This window comes from Microcaecilia unicolor, chromosome 2 (genome assembly GCF_901765095.1).
Source record: "Microcaecilia unicolor chromosome 2, aMicUni1.1, whole genome shotgun sequence".
NCBI classification, from domain to species: Eukaryota; Metazoa; Chordata; class Amphibia; order Gymnophiona; family Siphonopidae; genus Microcaecilia; species Microcaecilia unicolor.
In genome coordinates, this window is record NC_044032.1 from 84,283,856 (window position 1) to 84,301,476 (window position 17,621).

A 17,621-nucleotide genomic window follows, 5' to 3' on the forward strand; every position below is an offset into this window, starting at 1 on the left:
AACCTTTTCTCTACCACCACTCTATCAAAGTCTGTCAATGAAGCTGTTTCCTCCTATGATACTATTCTCTCCTCTGCACTGGACACTCTTGCCCCTCCCATGCCCCATCCTACTAGGTGTACCAAACCCCAGCCTTGGCTGACCTCTAAAATCCGCTACTTTCGTTCCTGTGCCCGCTCTGCTGAACGTTCTTGGCTTAAATCCCGCACCCTTGCCAACTTCATTTAATTCATGCTTAACTCCTTCCAGTCTGCCCTTTCACTTGCCAAACAGGATTACTTCACCCAATTGACAAATTCCCTTGGCTCCAACCCTCGACTCCTCTTCGCCACACTGAACTCTCTTCTCAAGGTACCTCCATCCCCAATTCCCCCATCTCTTTCTCCTCAGACCCTGGCTGAGCACTTCCACAATAAAATCCGTAAGATTAACCTTGAATTTTCATCCAAACCCTCCCCACCTCTCTATCCCTTAGTCCTCACCACCTACTCTCCTTCCTCTCCTTCTTTTTCCTCCTGAGGAAACTGCCCTTCTTCTTTCCTCCTCTAAATGTACTACCTGTTCCTCTGATCCCATCCCCACTTATCTACTTAATACTATCTCTCCTACTATCATCCCAGTCATCTGTCACATCCTTAATCTTTCACTCTCCACTGCAACTGTTCCTATGGCCTTCAAACATGCTGTTGTCACTCCACTCCTTAAAAAACCCTCACTTGACCCTACATGTCCCTCCAACTATCGCCCCATCTCCCTTCTCCCTTTCCTCTCCAAATTACTTGAACATGTTGTTCACCACCGTTGTCTTGACTTTCTTTCTTCGCAACCTATTCTTGACCCACTCCAATCTGGTTTTCGCCCTCTTCACTCTACTGAAACTGCACTTACCAAAGTCTCTAATGACCTGCTACTGGCTAAATCCAGAGGTCTCTATTCTATCCTTATCCTTCTTGACTTATGTGCTGCTGTCGACACTGTTGACCACACTATACTTCTGGATACGCTGTCCTCGCTTGGATTCCAGGGCCCTGTTCTTTCCTGGTTCTCCTCTTGCCTCTCACTTCGTTCTTTCAGTGTTCACTCTGGTGGATCCTCTTCAACTTCCATCCCGCTTTTTGTTGGTGTGCCTCAGGGTTCTGTCCTTAGACCCCTCCTTTTCTCCATCTATACCTGTTCCCTTGGTACCCTGGTTCCATCCCATGGCTTCCAGTACCATCTTTACGCTGATGACTCTGAGATCTACATCTCCACCCCTGAAATCTCAACCTCGATCCAGGACAAAATCTCAGCCTGCTTGTCCGACATTGCTGCTTGGATGTCTCAACGCCATCTAAAGCTCAACATGACCAAAACTGAACTTCTCATTTTTCTCCCTAAACCCACCTCCCCTCTTCCCCCTTTTCCTTTCTCTGTTAATGGCTCTCACATCCTCCCTGTCTCCTCGGCTCGTAACCTTGGAGTCATCTTTGATTCCTCTCTCTCCTTCTCTGCGCATATTCAACAGATCGCCAAAACCTGTCGTTTCTTTATCTACAATATTAGCAAAATTCGCCCCTTCCTTTCTGAATACGCTGCCAGAACCCTTATCCACACCCTTGTCACCTCTCACTTGGACTATTGCAATTTACTTCTCACTGGTCTTCCGCTCAGCCATCTCTCTCCTCTCCAATCTGTCCAAAATTCTGCGGCACGACTTATTTTCCGCCAGAATCGTTATACCCACACTAGCCCGCTCCTCAAGTCACATCACTAGCTCCCTGTCCGCTTCCGCATTCACTTTAAACTTCTCGTACTGACCTTTAAATGCATCCACTCTGCAGCCCCCAATTACCTCTCCGCTCTCATCTCTTCCTACGTTCCTCCCCGTGAACTCCGCTCACTGGACAAATCTCTCTTGTCGTCCCCCTTCTCCTCCACTGCTAACTCCAGGCTTCGCTCCTTTTCTCTTGCGGCACCTTATGCCAGGAATAGACTTCCTGGACCTATACGTCTAGCTCCATCTCTACCTGTTTTCAAATCTATGCTGAAAACCCACCTTTTCACTGCTGCTTTTAGCTCCTAGCCACTACTGATTTGCCCTCCCCTTGTCCCTTCCTTCCTTCTCACCCATTACTTCCCTCCCCCTTAACTATCTTGTCTGTCTGTATTATTTAGATTGTAAGCTCTTTTGAGCAGGGACTGTCTCTTTGTATCAGGTGTTCAGTGCTGCGTGCGTCTGGTAGCGCTATACAAATGCTAATAATAATAATAAGGAGATTGGTCCTTTCTTCTCTGTGTGCTGTAACCAAGAATGCACCACTCCTCAATTCCACTGTCTTTGGTACACTAGTACAATGTTCAAAAAACATACTAATAGAATTTTTGAAGTCTGTTAATATAAAATTACAACAAAGAAACCTGCCATCATTTAAAAATAATTTAGGACAAATTTCTATTTATCCATATGTACAATACACAATATTATCAGAACAGTGACTGCAATTCAAAAAAAAAAAAAAGAATGAGAACCTACAAGGAATCTGCCAATTGATTTTTTGGCTGATCAATCAGGGAGACATATTCTTTAGGAAGAAAACTCTGTTTGAGGAATACAATTGATGGGCCTTTTGGCCAACATGGGTTTTGAGAATTCATATTGAGTATTTCAAAATATAAAACAGGAATGCTAGTGAGAGACATTTCAAAAATTTTCTGGGCTGTGTTTGCAAATAATTTTAAAGTTATTGAAAAATTCTGCATATCTGTTTATATAACTTTGAATTATACAAGTCAAGACAGTACATCTTTGATATATGAAAGCAAAAACATGTCATGTAAAACTCCAAATTTCACTTGGGGAGAGAGATTTGTATGGCATGATCTTAAAACAGAAGAATTACAAAAACTGGGAGCAAATAGCGTAACAAATATACCAGCTAACATAAATCCAAAAATATAAGTGTAGAATAACAATTATATAACATTAAAAAAGATTAAATTAACCTCATACATTCTATTAATATAGATTATGTGAAAGGTGAAAAGTGATTGGTTCATGCAATACAGTCACCATGCAAAAGAGATTGACTGGATGAGAGCTATCAGAGCACAAATCATGTTCTTATGGCAAATACATTTGAAATGCCACACTTGGTGAATGATCAGCAATACTACATCTTACTATACATAAATGTCCCATGATCAGAAAATCAATATACTTTTCTCAGCGTTAGCAACAGTCTATATGTGGCACACAGATATCACAAGTCCCACTGTTGGTGTGAACGCCTCAGGTGCTTGGATATTTTACCGATTTAATATTTCCTCGTGATGATGCTGGTGTGAAACTCAGGACTGAGTTGAGGAAATGTATGGGGTGTCTCCGCAGGGATATGATTGAGTGAGGTGGGAATATTTTGAGATCATCTTAGGGTTCTGAATGGATGGGATTGATTTACTGTTGACCAATTGTGGAACTTGTGATACTGTGTGCCACACAAACTCCTGCAAACATTGAGATAAGTATTTTGATTTTTTTTATCATGGACATTTATGCTTAGTAAATTGTCACTAAACGCCTAGCCAGGGGTGGCCCAACCATTAAGCCACCTGAGGTGGGGGCCTCAGGCGCCACTCTTTGGGGAGCGGCATCTTCCCCTTCCTTCCTCCACCCTGTTTGCAGCTTTTACCTGTTATTTCATCATGTTCCAAAAGCCGGTGGTGGCAGCAATTTCCATATGCTGCCCTGCTTGTGGCACCTGCCTCTTCCTTTTACTGTGGCCGCCTCTCTGATGTAACTTCCTGTTTCATCAGAGGCTCAGGCAGCCACAGTAAAGGGAAGAGGTGGGTGCCAACGGCAGGGCAGCATATGGGAAATGCTGTCGCTGCCAGATAATGGAACATGACAAAACAACAAGGTAAACGCTGCAAAAGGGATAGAGGAAGGAAGGGCAGCATCTCTGCCCGGGGGGGGGGGGGCAGTGGGAGCGGTGGCATCGTAACTCCACCTCAGGCGGCATCTTGCCTTGGGCCGCCTCTGTGCCTAGCCATCCGCCTGGGGTAACCCCATGGCTACTTACAGGGTCTATCCCCAGCGCAGCTCAGGTCTGCCTATACCTGCCACTCATGCTCTACACTAGCACCTTCCTCTCACCGATTGGGTCACATCTGCCTCTGAGTGAGTCTCCTGCTCTCAAATTATCCCCAGTGATTTCTAGGTTACTGGATCCACACTCCCAGTGGTCCCACAGTTCCCAGAAAGCACTCACAGACACAACACACAAACCACCAGGATTCTTTATCAGTCCAGACAGGCAGAGTCAACAAACTAAACAGGTTTATTGTCACACTGAAACAATAAACAAAAAATGTGCAATCAGCAAACAATAGCAGGTAACTGAATTATAGATCAATTATAACGCTAACTAAACATGTGCATACTGTCTAAACAGTATCTGGGAAGATCAGGACATATAATTCAGTGAGCCTCAGTAAAGAGATCTGTCTCTCTCTTTTCTCCCGGGCTAAGACTGAAGCAACAGCCAGCAACAACTGTTGGGTAATTTCAAACTCCAGGCCAATCAGAGCCCAGTCAACAAGTTTTAAAAATATACTGCTTATAGTACTGTACATTCACTTCTTCAGTGAGTGAAACTAAAAGAGGGCATTCACTTTTCTATAACAGCTTTATCGTAAACATGCACTACCTGCTGGCCAAACTAGGGAAATTCACTTCAAGATTAAATAAAGGCAATTTTACAGTTTTAAACCACACTGTTCTGTCACAGTTGTATTATTGCTAACCATTTGCTAAGTGTGGCATTTAAACAGTATTTGCCATGAGAACATGGTTTGTGCTATGATGGTTCTTATCCAGTGAGTCTTGTATGGCTTGTATAAACTGAGAACTTTTCACCTTTCACTTAATTTATATTATTTATAGACTGTATGAGGGTAATTTCATATTTTTAATGTTATGTAATAATTATCATGTACTTACATTTTTGAATTACCTTAAAACATACATATCTGATTCATAATGTTGGTTGTAACTAGGCAGGAAAACATGAACATCTACTTGATGGTGGAATGAAAATCTGTACAAGAGGAGATATGAATTTATGCACCAGGGAAATGATCTAAAACATGATTTGCAAGTATTGTTCCATTAATTAAAAAAAAATTGGGGGTACCATCTGGGGAAAACAAAACTCTATCTTTCCAATAATCCAATATGTATTTGTAATTCAGATGACCAGTTCAGATTTCAATTTGCAACCATTATTATGCTAATTTGACTTCAGAATTTTGAATCTGAAATACATGAGCTGTTTAGTTACAGTATTTTTTTTGTGGGAGTTAGGAAAGGGGGCTCATCTTTCTCTTTGTTCCTTTGAACTTGCTTGGGATTTTTATGTCTATCTATCTATCTATCTATCTATCTATCTATCTATCTATCTATCTATCTATCTATCTATCTATCTATCTATCTATCTATCTATCTATCTATCTATCTATCTAATCTATCTAATCTATCTATCTACACACACGTTAGTCCTGACAGTACAGCAACCAATGTTTCCTCTAAGCTGTGTGAGAGTCCTCCACCTACATTCATGCCAGTGGGGAGTGCTGTTGCAGTATTTTTTTTTGTTCAATAGCAAGGGACAGGCAAGCTGTGCAGGATTCCAAAGAACCTGCCTGAAAATGTGATATTGGTAGGAATGCAGTTAGAAGACTCCGACCAGCTTAGAGGGAACACTGGCAGCCCTTCCTTGGCTGAGACAAATGTAGTGGGGTTTTTTATATGGAACCCTGCAGCATGGGCCTTAAATTGCGCTATCAAGTGTCAACACTAAGCAATGACAATGACTCCCAATTCCTCTCAGGATCTGAGAATGCTGACTTTGCAGCATTTTCAGTTCCAGCGGATTGGGGTGGGGGGTGGGGAGCTGAGGACCTGATCCTGGAATTGGAACCAGGTCCACCAAATGAGGCTAGTCCTTGAGGTCTCTGTTTTTAATTTAGGTTCAGATCAAATTATAAAATTGTTTTTTCTTGACTGCCCTAGCGTTAGTTGATTCGAGAATAATGACTTTGAAAAGTAAGAATGCATACCAATTTGTCTTTCTTTACTTCTGAGCAGGTCTGACGATTGCCAAACGCATCCAGATTTCTGACTTGCCTCAGCTGGTTGCTGCTTTCCACAGTTTGGTAGGCCTGGCTGCAGTGTTCACCTGTGTAGCGGAGTATATGATTGAGTACCCTCATTTTGCCACTGACCCTGCAGCAAATCTTACCAAGATTGTGGCATATCTGGGTACCTATATTGGCGGTGTAACTTTTAGTGGCTCTCTTGTCGCTTATGGGAAGTTGCAGGGTAAGTACTAATTGTTATGAAAATGCTGCTTCTGCATTGAAGGGTTGTTTTTCAGTGACATCATCCTTTTTATTGTCCAGGTTTGAAGGTACTACACAGATAAAGCTTTAATAACATACTTCAGAAGTACCCCTTTCACTTTATGAATAAAGAAGGCATCAGGGCCTGGAAGATTGCCCACAAATGGTTATTTACCTAAAAGGGGGATTGCAAGTACATTTTTGCAGACAGATGAAAAGTGAGAGACAGGAAGACCAGATCTCCTCCAAATTTAATTCAATTTGTTGTTTGTTTCTAGATGTTTTCCTTATTCAAGGCGGTGTACAATATAACAAAAATAATATAGCACATATAAGAAAAGCATCTAATAACAAAATCTAATAAAATCTAGTAAAAGCTTTAATTTGCATTTGATTTTAATACAAAATTTAAGTTAAAAACAATCCAACAATTTTCAGTGTTTTCCTAAACTAGAAGAATATTTTCTAATCTTGGTTCCTGTGGCAGATTGTTCAACAAAGTAATGATCTACACCAGAAAAACCTCAACCTTAAGTTGTGGGGAAATAGATTTTCTTGTTGTTGGACATACCAGGTGATAGTCCTGATGGTCCTAAACTCACTGGCAGGAGAATATACTACAATCAAGATAAGGATGGGCCATCACATGAAATATTTTAGAAACTATAACATTAAATTCAAAATAAATGTGAAGGGATACCAATGCAATGCTAAGAGCAAAGGAAGGTGGCACGACCCCATCTTTTGTGTTCTTTAATAATTTCTGTGAACATGTCTTGAGCCAGTGGAAATCTGGTTAAGGTTCTTTTGGGGGGGGGGGGGGACCCTGATAGATTTAATTACAATAATCTTATTTTAACAGGACAGTAGACTATAACATTGTCTGAAGAACTAAAGAGGAAAAATCTAAACTGCCTAATAATTGCAGAGAGGAGGTTTTCTTAACTGTCTGTGCCACATGTTCCTCTATAGATAGAACCTAAAATAACTCCCAGACTTCGGATCCTAACAGATAATTTAAACTCAAGTCTATTCCCAGCACTGTAATCTCAAATACTATTCTATTAGAGCAATTCAGTCTTATTTGGGTTAATCATGAAATGATTATGATTTATTCAATTGCATATAACAGCTTAAACAGTGTGTTAGGGCATCAAAAGTTGAAATATGATATAAAATAAAAATCAAAATGTCATTCACTATTACTATCCCAAATTCAGTATGATTGCTTCAAGTGGTTTAAGAAACATAGAGAGAAAGATGGTGAGCCCTGTGGAATACCACAGGAAAGCAGATGAAACTCATGATTTCTGTATTCCAGTTGGTAATAGTCATCTCAAAAATAAAGAAGCTGATTAACATAAGAACATAAGCATTGCCATTCTGGGACAGACGGTAGATCCATCAAGTCCAGTATCCTGTTTCTAACAGTGGTCAATCCAGGTCACAAGTACCTGACAAGATCCCAGAACAGTAAAACAGATTGTATGTTGCTTATCCTAGAATATGCAGTGGATTTTCCCAAGTCCATCTTAATAATGGCTTATGTACTTTTCTTTTAGGAAATTATCCAAACCTTTTTTAAACCCTGTTAAGCTAACTGCTTTTACCAAATTCTCTGGCAATGAGTTCCAAAGTTTAGTTACTCATTGAGTGAAGAAATATTTTCTCAGATTTGCTTTAAATTTACTACTTAGTATCTTCTTTGCATGCCTCCTAATCCTAGTATTTTTGGAAAGAGTAAACAAACAATTCATATCTACCTGTTCCACTTCACTTAGTATTTTATATACCTCTATCATATCTCCCCTCAGCTGTCTCTTCTCCAAGCTGAAGAGCCTTAGCCGCTTTAGCCTTTCCTCATAGGAAAGCCATCCCATCCCTTTTATCATTTTTGTAGCCTATGTACCTTTTCTAATTCCACTATATCTTTTTTGAGATGCGGTGATCAGAACTGCACACAGTATTTGAGGTGCGTGTGTACTTACTCCAGAGCAGATAACAAATCTGTTCATATTATGATTACTTTTATCAAGCGGTCCCAGAACCATTACCTCCTGCACCAGATCATGCTCTCAACTAAGGACTAGGTCTAGAATTTTTCTCCCTCTTGTTGGTTCCTGAATCAGCTGCTCCATAAAGAAGTCATTGTTTTCATCAAGGAAGTTGTTTACCTCCCTAGCATCCACTGATGTTACATTTACCCAGTCAATATCAAGGTAGTTGAAATCACCCATTATTATTTTGTTACCCCTTTGTTAGCCTCCCTAATTTATTTCTGATAACATTTCTCCGTCAGTCAGGTGGACGGTAGTACACTCCTATCACTATCCGTTTCCCCTCTACACATGGAATTTCTATCCATAGGGATTCTAAGATGTATTTCGTGTCCTGCCAAATTTTTAGTCTATTTGATTCAAGGCCCTCCTTAACATATAATGCTACCCCTCCACCAATTCGTTCCACCCTATCACTATCACTATGATATAATTTGTACCCTGGTATGACAGTGTCCCACTGGTTATCTTCCTTCCACCAGGTCTCAGAGATGTCTGTTGTGTCTATCTTTTTATTTAGTGCAATATATTTTAACTCTCCCATCTTATTTCTTAGGCTTCTGGCATTTGCATATAAACATTTCAAACAATGTTTGTTGTTCCTATTCACAACTTGCTCTGCAGTTGACAGCGTTAGTTTGCAATCAATCTGTCTACTCTTTATTTAAAGTCACCTGGTCTACTATGGTTTCAGTTGCAACCTCGGTATCAGGATGCCCTATGTTCCCTGTTTTGGTGATATCTGATACCTTGTTCCAAATCATGCACTTTTCAGTGACTGTCGGCCTTCCCACAATTTCTAGTTTAAAAGCTACTCTTTCTCCTTTTTAAATGCTGATGCCAGCAGCTTGGTTCCATCCTGGTTAAGGTGGAGCCCATCCTTTCGGAACAAGCTCCCCCTATTCCAGAATTTTGCCCAGTCCCTAACAAATCTAAATCCCTCATCCGTGCACCATTGTCGCAACCACGCATTGAGATTTCAGAGTTGTGACTGCCTCTTGGGTCCTGTGAATGGAACAGGGAGCATTTTTGAAAATGTTACCCTGGAGGATCTGGATTTCAGCTTTCTACTTAGGAGCCTTAAGTAGAGGAGTGTGGTAGCCGTGTTAGTCCACTCTTAAAGTTATCAATAGAAATCAAACAAAATAAAACATGGAAAAGAAAATAAGATGATACCTTTTTTTATTGGACATAACTTAATACATTTCTTGATTAGCTTTCGAAGGTCGCCCTTCTTCCTCGGATCGGAAATAAGCAAATATGCTAGCTGACAGTGTATATAAGTGAAAACATTCAAGCATTACTATGACAGTCTGACAGGGTGGGAGGATGGGGGTGGGTCGGAGATTACTTTACAGGTTGTTAGTGTAGAGTAAGAACTTGCTCCCATTAGCGTTTATGTGGTAGTATATTGTAAGAGCAAGTACCAAAGAGATTGTTCAAGAAAACATTTATACATACAATATAATTTGTAACCTTCCTTAGACCCCAATAAAAAAGAAAAAAGAAAAGAAAAAGGGGGGAAAAGAGTTAGGGAAGTAATTACGAAGAAATAAGCAATTTTAAGTAAAGCTGCATTAACTCCAGACAAATCATTTCACTTGTTTCATTTCTACAAACGATTTTAGCTGTTCCGGTGAAAAGAATGTATATTTAGTTTGGCCCAGTTTCACTATACACTTACACAGGTATGCAAGAAAAAAGGATGCACCTATATCAATTGTCCTTTTTTTTAAAGCAAGAAACATCTTCCTTTTTTGTTGTGTAGACTTGGTGACGTCTGGATAAATCCATACTTTGGAACCATGGAATTGAGCTTTCAAATTTCGAAAATAAAGTTTCAGGATATTATTATAGTCTTGCTCAAACACTAAGGATACCACCATTGTAGCTGTGTAAATTATAGTATCTAAGGATTGTTCCAAAATATCTGAAATATTTTGGAAATCAACATTATCTTTTTCAGGGCCTTGTGCTCCTTCTCTAGTTTTGGGGATATAATATATTTTGTTCAGTGGGGGTGTAGCCTCTGGAGGAAAATTCAAAATTTCTGTCAGGTATTGCTTAAAGCTATCTATCAGAGTTACCCCCGCTAAAACTGGAAAGTTCAGAAATCGGAGATTCAGGTGCCTGTTGAAGTTCTTAATTTGTTCAAGCTTGCGTCTCATATCAGTACAGGTCACATTTTTAAAGACTTTTAAGGTATCTACCTCTTGTTGTATTGACTGTACTTGCATTGTCAAATCATTTTTTACAGACTCTACAGTTTTCTTTAGGTCCTCAAACTTAGTATTTAAAGTTAACACATCACCTGAAGTCTTCTGAAGTGTCATAGTGATCTGTTCCAACATCACTTTCAGTGTTTGTAGAGTCACCTCCTCAGTTTGCGCCATGGAAGTCAAACTTCCTCCGGTTTCCCGAATCGTTGTTTGCATGCCTGGGTCCTCCCTGGTAATCCCTAGCGACACGCCTTCCGAATCGTCGGGGTTTCTCGCCAGGGCCGCTCTCAACGCCGGACTGGGAGGAATGAACGTGAGAGATGGTGGAGACAGGGAGACTTCCTCTCCCGGTGGGGAGTCCGCTTCCCCGCTATGGGATCCGCTCTCCGTGAAGGTCTGGTAGTGCCGGGGAAGAAACGTTCTATCGAGGACTGAGCTGGCGAGGAGGCTGAGGTAGGTGGGGGCACTATCCTCAGCACTCCATTACGTTTGGTATGAGGCATTTCAAAAGAGTAACTAATAAAATTTTTTGCTCGGGTCGATAGGAGCGTTTCAACAACCTTCCAGTGTGGCAGCCATCTTGGATCTCCCCATCTAACCCCTTTAATTAAAACTTCTTACGGTAGTAAGGATATTAGATGAATATAAAGATCATATGGTGTTTGCTTCTCAGAAACTAATTAAATGTAATTAAAACTCTAATGAAAACTCTCCTTTTGTTATCCTAATTAGAGTAATTGAATATAAATGAAGAGATGTGCTAGGGGTGGGTGGGATTGATAACCATCTCTGCAATTCCTAGCTCCTGAAGTCTAAAACCTAATGAGTGCTCCACCAAGTCAAAAGCAGAGGATAAATTGGCTGTTTCACCATCTCTCTCCTGGTTCAGTTTTTTTAGACAGGTTATTCTGACTCATGACAACATTGATAGTTCATCCTGACGTAGTTTTGACTTCCCCTTCCTCTTGTTTCTCTGCTTTTGAAATAAGTTCTGGGGTTTTATTGTTATGCTACACTTTCCCACTCAGCCTGGGCTACTACTGGGCATATTTTTTAATATGTATGTGTGTGTATGATGACAGTGTGGGTTCCGAATGGTGGTATACCAAACCACTCTAAATAAGATAAATAAAATCCAGGTGCATTAAGATGCTTCCACTTCCTCTGTCTAACTCAGTCTGAGTTCATTAACAAGTGTGAGCAGGGCTATAACTGCATCTAAACTTTATTTGTTAAAGAAGTAGATGTCTTCTAAAAATTCTCTTTTCTACTCTGTGGCATTACACATAATTGTCTTATTGTATAGTCCTAGGCTTTATACCCTAGTTTTCTTTTTGTAATCTGCCTTGAACCCTGTATGGGTATATGTAGAATATAAGAGATGAATGTAAGGTATTGTAATGTCACCTCGGCATCAAACAGCTTTCTCAAGAAAAGCAAACTGAAGTGTGCACCAAACATCAAATAAATTGAAGCCCGTACACAATAAGTCACCCCCCCTCCCCCACCAAGGAGGTATATGGCAATGCCTCGGTGCAGTCGTTTTCCTATCTAAATAAGGATCTGCTACTGAATTAAAATAACCTCCAATGATTACTGCAGCCTGTGGGAAAGACAATAAAATCAATAAAGTTAGGAAGAAAAAGTGATCATGTATAATGATACAAACACATGGGGCGTACCATACATTGAGTAGTGCAAAATAACCCATTGGCCCTGGTCGTCACTACAAACCCGATGTTCCTGAAAGGGGATAGCTTTGTTAACCAGAATGGCTACTCCTGCCCAACGTGAAACAGGTGCGGTAGAGGAGAAGCAATGATCCACCCATTCTGTCTTCAATTTTTGATGCTCCAGAACACTCAAATGAGTTTTCTGTATTGGTGTCACTCCCACTCCTCTGCGGCGCAGAGCAGAAAATATCTTCTTTCTTTTTATTGGGGAATTAATGGTCCCAACATTCCAAGTGACTATATTAAGTGCCGTATCCAGAGGAATGTGGATCACTGCAAAAATAACACAATACCACACTTACATAAAAGGGCAAAGACAAAATATACAGAAAACATAAGTAAAAACTCTGACCCGCCAATATCACTCTCATTCTGTTCCAACCCACATCGAATATCCCCTCTTAAAACTAACCCACCCAACCCCTCCCTTTCCTTCTCTCTCTCCCAATCCCCAACCTCCTCCATCCATATTGTGTAGAATGTATATAAAAAACAGGCACCTCCATATTCATTTTCTTACTAAGCAATAAAGTCCCTATATCTGATGAAAAGAAAAAGCATCTCGTAAAAGGAATAATATACAGTAACAAAACACGGTCACTTAAGGGCAGTAAATGGGCCTGGGCAGTCAAGTGATTTGACGTTTTAAACAATTATTACGGGAGGCTTCCCATCGCCAACCTGGTGTTGGAGGTCGACCCAACATAGTGAGTGGAGGTGATGCAGCCGCCTCCTTCCATAGACCCTGTTTCCGCAGACATTCTTGTGCGCTCTCTGTATGCTTTTCCCTGTGTTGAAAAAAGCCAAAAGGAAAAAGCCAGCGATATTTAGTCTTCTCATATTGTAGGATATGTTTTTGCAAAGTTGAGGATGAAACAAATTAACCTCCATTCCCTGATAGCTGATAGCCCCAACTTTCTGTGCTGATTTATACATAGTTCCCTTTAAGGGGTATGAATGAAAACAAGCTATGAATCTCTCGTTTTGTTATTAGCTGAGTTCCCCAGGGCTCGATGCACCCTTTCCAGTTTAATATCCAACGCTTTAGAGAGAGCTAGATCTGGGCAGATTGGTATGCCTTTCAAAATCTGGAAACTAATCTCTTGGACTAAGGCACAGAAATCCTCCGCTTTCTCCATTTCCGGTAAACCCCGAAAATGGAGTTTAGCATGTCAGGTTCTATTTTCCAAGTCATCAATTCTGTCAGACAAGATAAAATTCTGGTCCTTTGCATTAATGAATTGTGACTGCTAGGTCTGGAAACGTTCAATATGTTCCTCCACATGATTTTCTACTTCCTTCACTCGCATGCCCAGGTCTTCCAGGCCGCTGCGGAGATCCTATATAAGGGTCTTCAACTCCCCCAGTTGCAGAGTCAGACTGTAGCATAAATTTAAGCTCCTGTAACATCTGCTGTAAATCATTCTTTGTCAAGGGAGCAAGATCTGACTGTGATGGAGACAATTCAGTCTCTGATTATTGTGAAACTTCTTCATCCACAGGTAAGATAGCATATGGATTAGCTTTGCGCTCCCTCCGCCATTTTCCTCGCACTGTTGAGCAGGAAAGTAATGTTTAATTTCACCTGGGTGCCGCTTAGACTTCTCGAATAGGGATAATCAACTTCCCAATAGACCAGAGCAAAATTCTGTCTCGAGTGCTGCGTACTTGCAAATAGGGATAGGCAAATTACACCAAAAGATTGGAGGTCCCGAACAGAGCTTCAGGCAAACACTGCCATTGCCCAGATGACATCACTGAAAGTCTCCAGACAAACATGGTTTAGTGGGACTGAGTTAGCATTGGTTCATCCAAGGAAAATCTTGCCTCACCAATTTGCTTCATGTCTTTGAAGGCGTGAATAAATGTGGATAAAGGTGAGCTGGTTGATGTAGAATGTCTAGATTTTCAGAAAGCTTTTGCCAAGATCCTCATGAGAAACTCCTGAGAAAATTTAAAAAATCAAGGTATATGAGTTAATGTCATTATATGGATTAGGAATTGGTTATTGGACAGAAAAACAGGGTAGGGTTAAATAGCCATTTTTCACAATTTTTATAAATTATCTGGAAATCGGAATGATGAGTGAGGTGATTAAATATGCAGATGACACAAAACACATGCAGATTGTGAAAAATTACAGGAAGACCTTAGGAAACTGGAAAACTGGGTATCCAAATGGCAGATGAAATTTAATGTGGACAAATGCAAAGTGATGCACATTGGGAAGAATAATCCAAATCATATTTATTTGATGCTAGGATCCAGTTTAGGAGTCAGCACTCAAGAAAAAAATTTCGGTATCATTGTAGACAGTATGTTGAAATCTTCTACCTAGTGTGTGGTGGTGGCCAAACAAGCAAACAGGATGCTTGGAATTATTAGGAAAGGGATGGCAAATAAACCAAGAATGTTATAATGCCTCTGTATCGCTCCATGTTCGACGTCACCTTGAGTATTGCATTAAATATCGCTGTATCTCAAAAAAATGTATATAGCAGAATTAGAAAAGGTTCAAAGAAGAGTGACCAAAATGATAAAAGGGATGGAACTCTTCCCATATGAGGAAAGGCTAAAGAGGTTAGGACGTGGCGGCATGGAGTACGGGTGCATCCTGCATGAAGAATACGGAATTGCATTCTTCCCTCAAGCAGTGTGTGTCTTTTAGGCTTGGGGAACGGAGGTCCACCGGTATTTAGGGGCACCGCGGGGGAAGGTGCGAATGTGGTGGCTGGGGGCATCCTGTGCAAAGAAGATGAAATTGCAATCTTCCCTCCAGCAGAGTGTGTCTTTTAGGCTTGGAGAATGGAGAGCCACCGAGTCTTAGGGGTGCCACCGGGGAAGGTGCGAATGTGGCGGCATGGAGGAGGGCGGGATATGCATCCTGCATGAAAGCGGGAAGGTGGCTGGTGGCAGAGGAAGCGGCTAATAGTGGGTTTTTAAAAAAATCAATTTTTAAAAGAAACAAATCGATTCGCTGAAAATGAATTGATTCAAATCGCGAATTGGACAGCACTAGTTAGGATTTTTCAGCTTGGAAAAGAGACGGCTAAGGGAGGATATGATCGAGGCCTACAAAATCCTGAGTGGTGTAGAAAGGGTAAAAATGAATCGATTTTTCATTCTTACAAAAAGTACAAAGACCAGGAGACACTCAATTTAAATTACATGGAAGTACTTTAAAACAAATAGGAGGAAATGTTTTTTTTCACTCAAAGAATAGTTAAGCTATTGCTGGAGGATGTGGTAAAAGCAGTTAGCATATCTGGGTTTGAAAAAGGTTTGGACAAATTCCTGAAGGAAAAGTCCATAGCCTGTTGTTGAGATCGACATTGGGGAAACCACTGCTTGCCCTGGGATTAGTAGCATGGAATGTTGCTACTATTTAGGTTTCTGTCAGGTACTTGTGATCTGGATCGGCCACTGTTGGAAGGAGGATACTGGGCTAGTGGACAATTGGTCTGACCCAGTATTGCTATTAATGTTCTTATGATATGGTGATGTGAGTAAAGAATGTGGGATTTCACTTTTAAGGCTGTATTGAAAACATTTTAGTGGTTTATTTCAGATTGGCAAGTTAGCTTGTTTTATAAACTAGTTTGTCTTCACATGTAGCTCATAATATTTATCTTATTACATCATCCATAAATCATTTACCTCTGAAAAGTATAATGTTTTATTAACAATTACAGTTTGGTAAATTATAAAAAAGACACAGCATTCACCCAACAGTTTATAAACATCCATTTAATAAATCATAGAAATTACCCAGGAGATTCTAATGGCAAATTCTGCTCTATATTGCTCTCTTCTAGAAATATGAATTTGACCTGATGAAGCATCAGTTTTAGAATTGAAATATCTGCATTGTAAAGAACACATGATTTATGAGGGTTTAAAAAAATTATTTTTAATTTAAGATTGCCTAGTTTTGATTAATACTTTAAGGTAATGTTTGCAATTTTTCCAGCAGTTAAATGGTGAATCTTTTTTTTGTGTGTGTATTTATATGTATTTGTCCCTTTAGCGGTTGAACTAAGTTTAAGTTTATGAATGCTAATGCATGCTCTGTTGGATTGCAGGTATTCTGAATTCTGCAGCTCTCCTATTGCCAGGCAGGCATTACCTGAATGCAGGCCTACTAGCTGCCAGTGTAGGTGGGTTGGTTCCTTATATGATTGATCCTAGCTACACAATGGGACTTACTTGCTTGGGATCTGTTTCTGCCCTCTCTGCTATTATGGTAAGTTAACAGTCCAATGATAATTTGTTACTTACATTAACAAATATATTTTTTAAAAAGGCACTTACATGTTGGACAAGGATTCCATCACAAATGCTTTTTGAGAATGGGGCCCAATAGTGTGTTTTCATACAGAAATATATTTTAAGTTGAAAACTGTTTATATAAACTAAAAGCAGCAACTTCTAATGTAATTTCTACCTGTTGTGAGTTATTTTATGCTGCAGTAAACCTCAACTGTCAGTCAGGATGAGATTGAGAGTCTTGTTATCTAATGAGCCAGATTCGTGATTAGTAGCTTGACCATTTTCCCTACATCCCTAAGGCCCCGATGCTCAGAACAAATGCAGGCGCTAGATGCCATTAGTGCCGGACTAGCGCCCGCATGTGAACCCACGGGATGTTCAGAGCCGGCGAACACGTGAAACAATGAGCTTGCTGGCACTGAATGCTACTTGCATGCAAATGTATGCTAAACAGGGTCATCGCTATTCCTCCCCAATGTTCAGCAGGCAGCGCTCCAAACAAGAGCGCTGCTCTTGTGGCAAACCCTATGCCAGCTCGGAGCTAGTGTTAGGGTTTGCCAGGGCATTGGGAAGAAATGGGGGAAACCCGTCCACATGTATTTGCATGCACCTCCAGGCCCCCCCCCTCCCCAAACAAAAGGGCCTGGAGGTCTGGTGGACCACCAGACCCCTGACTCCCTAAACACATGATCCCCCCGCACCCCCTCTGCAAATACATAATACCCTTGTGGTCCAGTGGGACCCTTGCCAAATGGGCCAACTTGCCTCCCCCCCCTCCACGTAAGGCTAGCACCTTACCAAAGCACCAAGATGTGAAACGCCCTTCCCAAACCATTAAAGTCCATAACGTCCTACAGCAACTTTCAAAAACACCTTAAGACCTATCTGTTCAAAAAGTTCTTACCCACATAAAACTAAAACATTTGCACAGTAACACGCCTCTTCCCCCACTAGCTCTTCCCAAG

The 17,621-nt window shown here is 40.7% G+C and overlaps 1 protein-coding gene across 4 annotated transcripts in view; it reads left to right on the forward strand.

Annotated features, from left to right (window-relative positions):
* Positions 1 to 17,621, forward strand: part of NNT (nicotinamide nucleotide transhydrogenase) — a 244,119-nt gene that overhangs the window by 160,869 nt on the left and 65,629 nt on the right. For all 4 annotated transcript variants that reach the window (XM_030193107.1, XM_030193106.1, XM_030193109.1 and 1 more), the window contains 2 exons: positions 6,125 to 6,358; positions 16,470 to 16,630. In XM_030193107.1, coding sequence (XP_030048967.1) covers positions 6,125 to 6,358; positions 16,470 to 16,630 — 395 coding nt within the window. The remainder of the gene's footprint in view (positions 1 to 6,124; positions 6,359 to 16,469; positions 16,631 to 17,621) is intronic.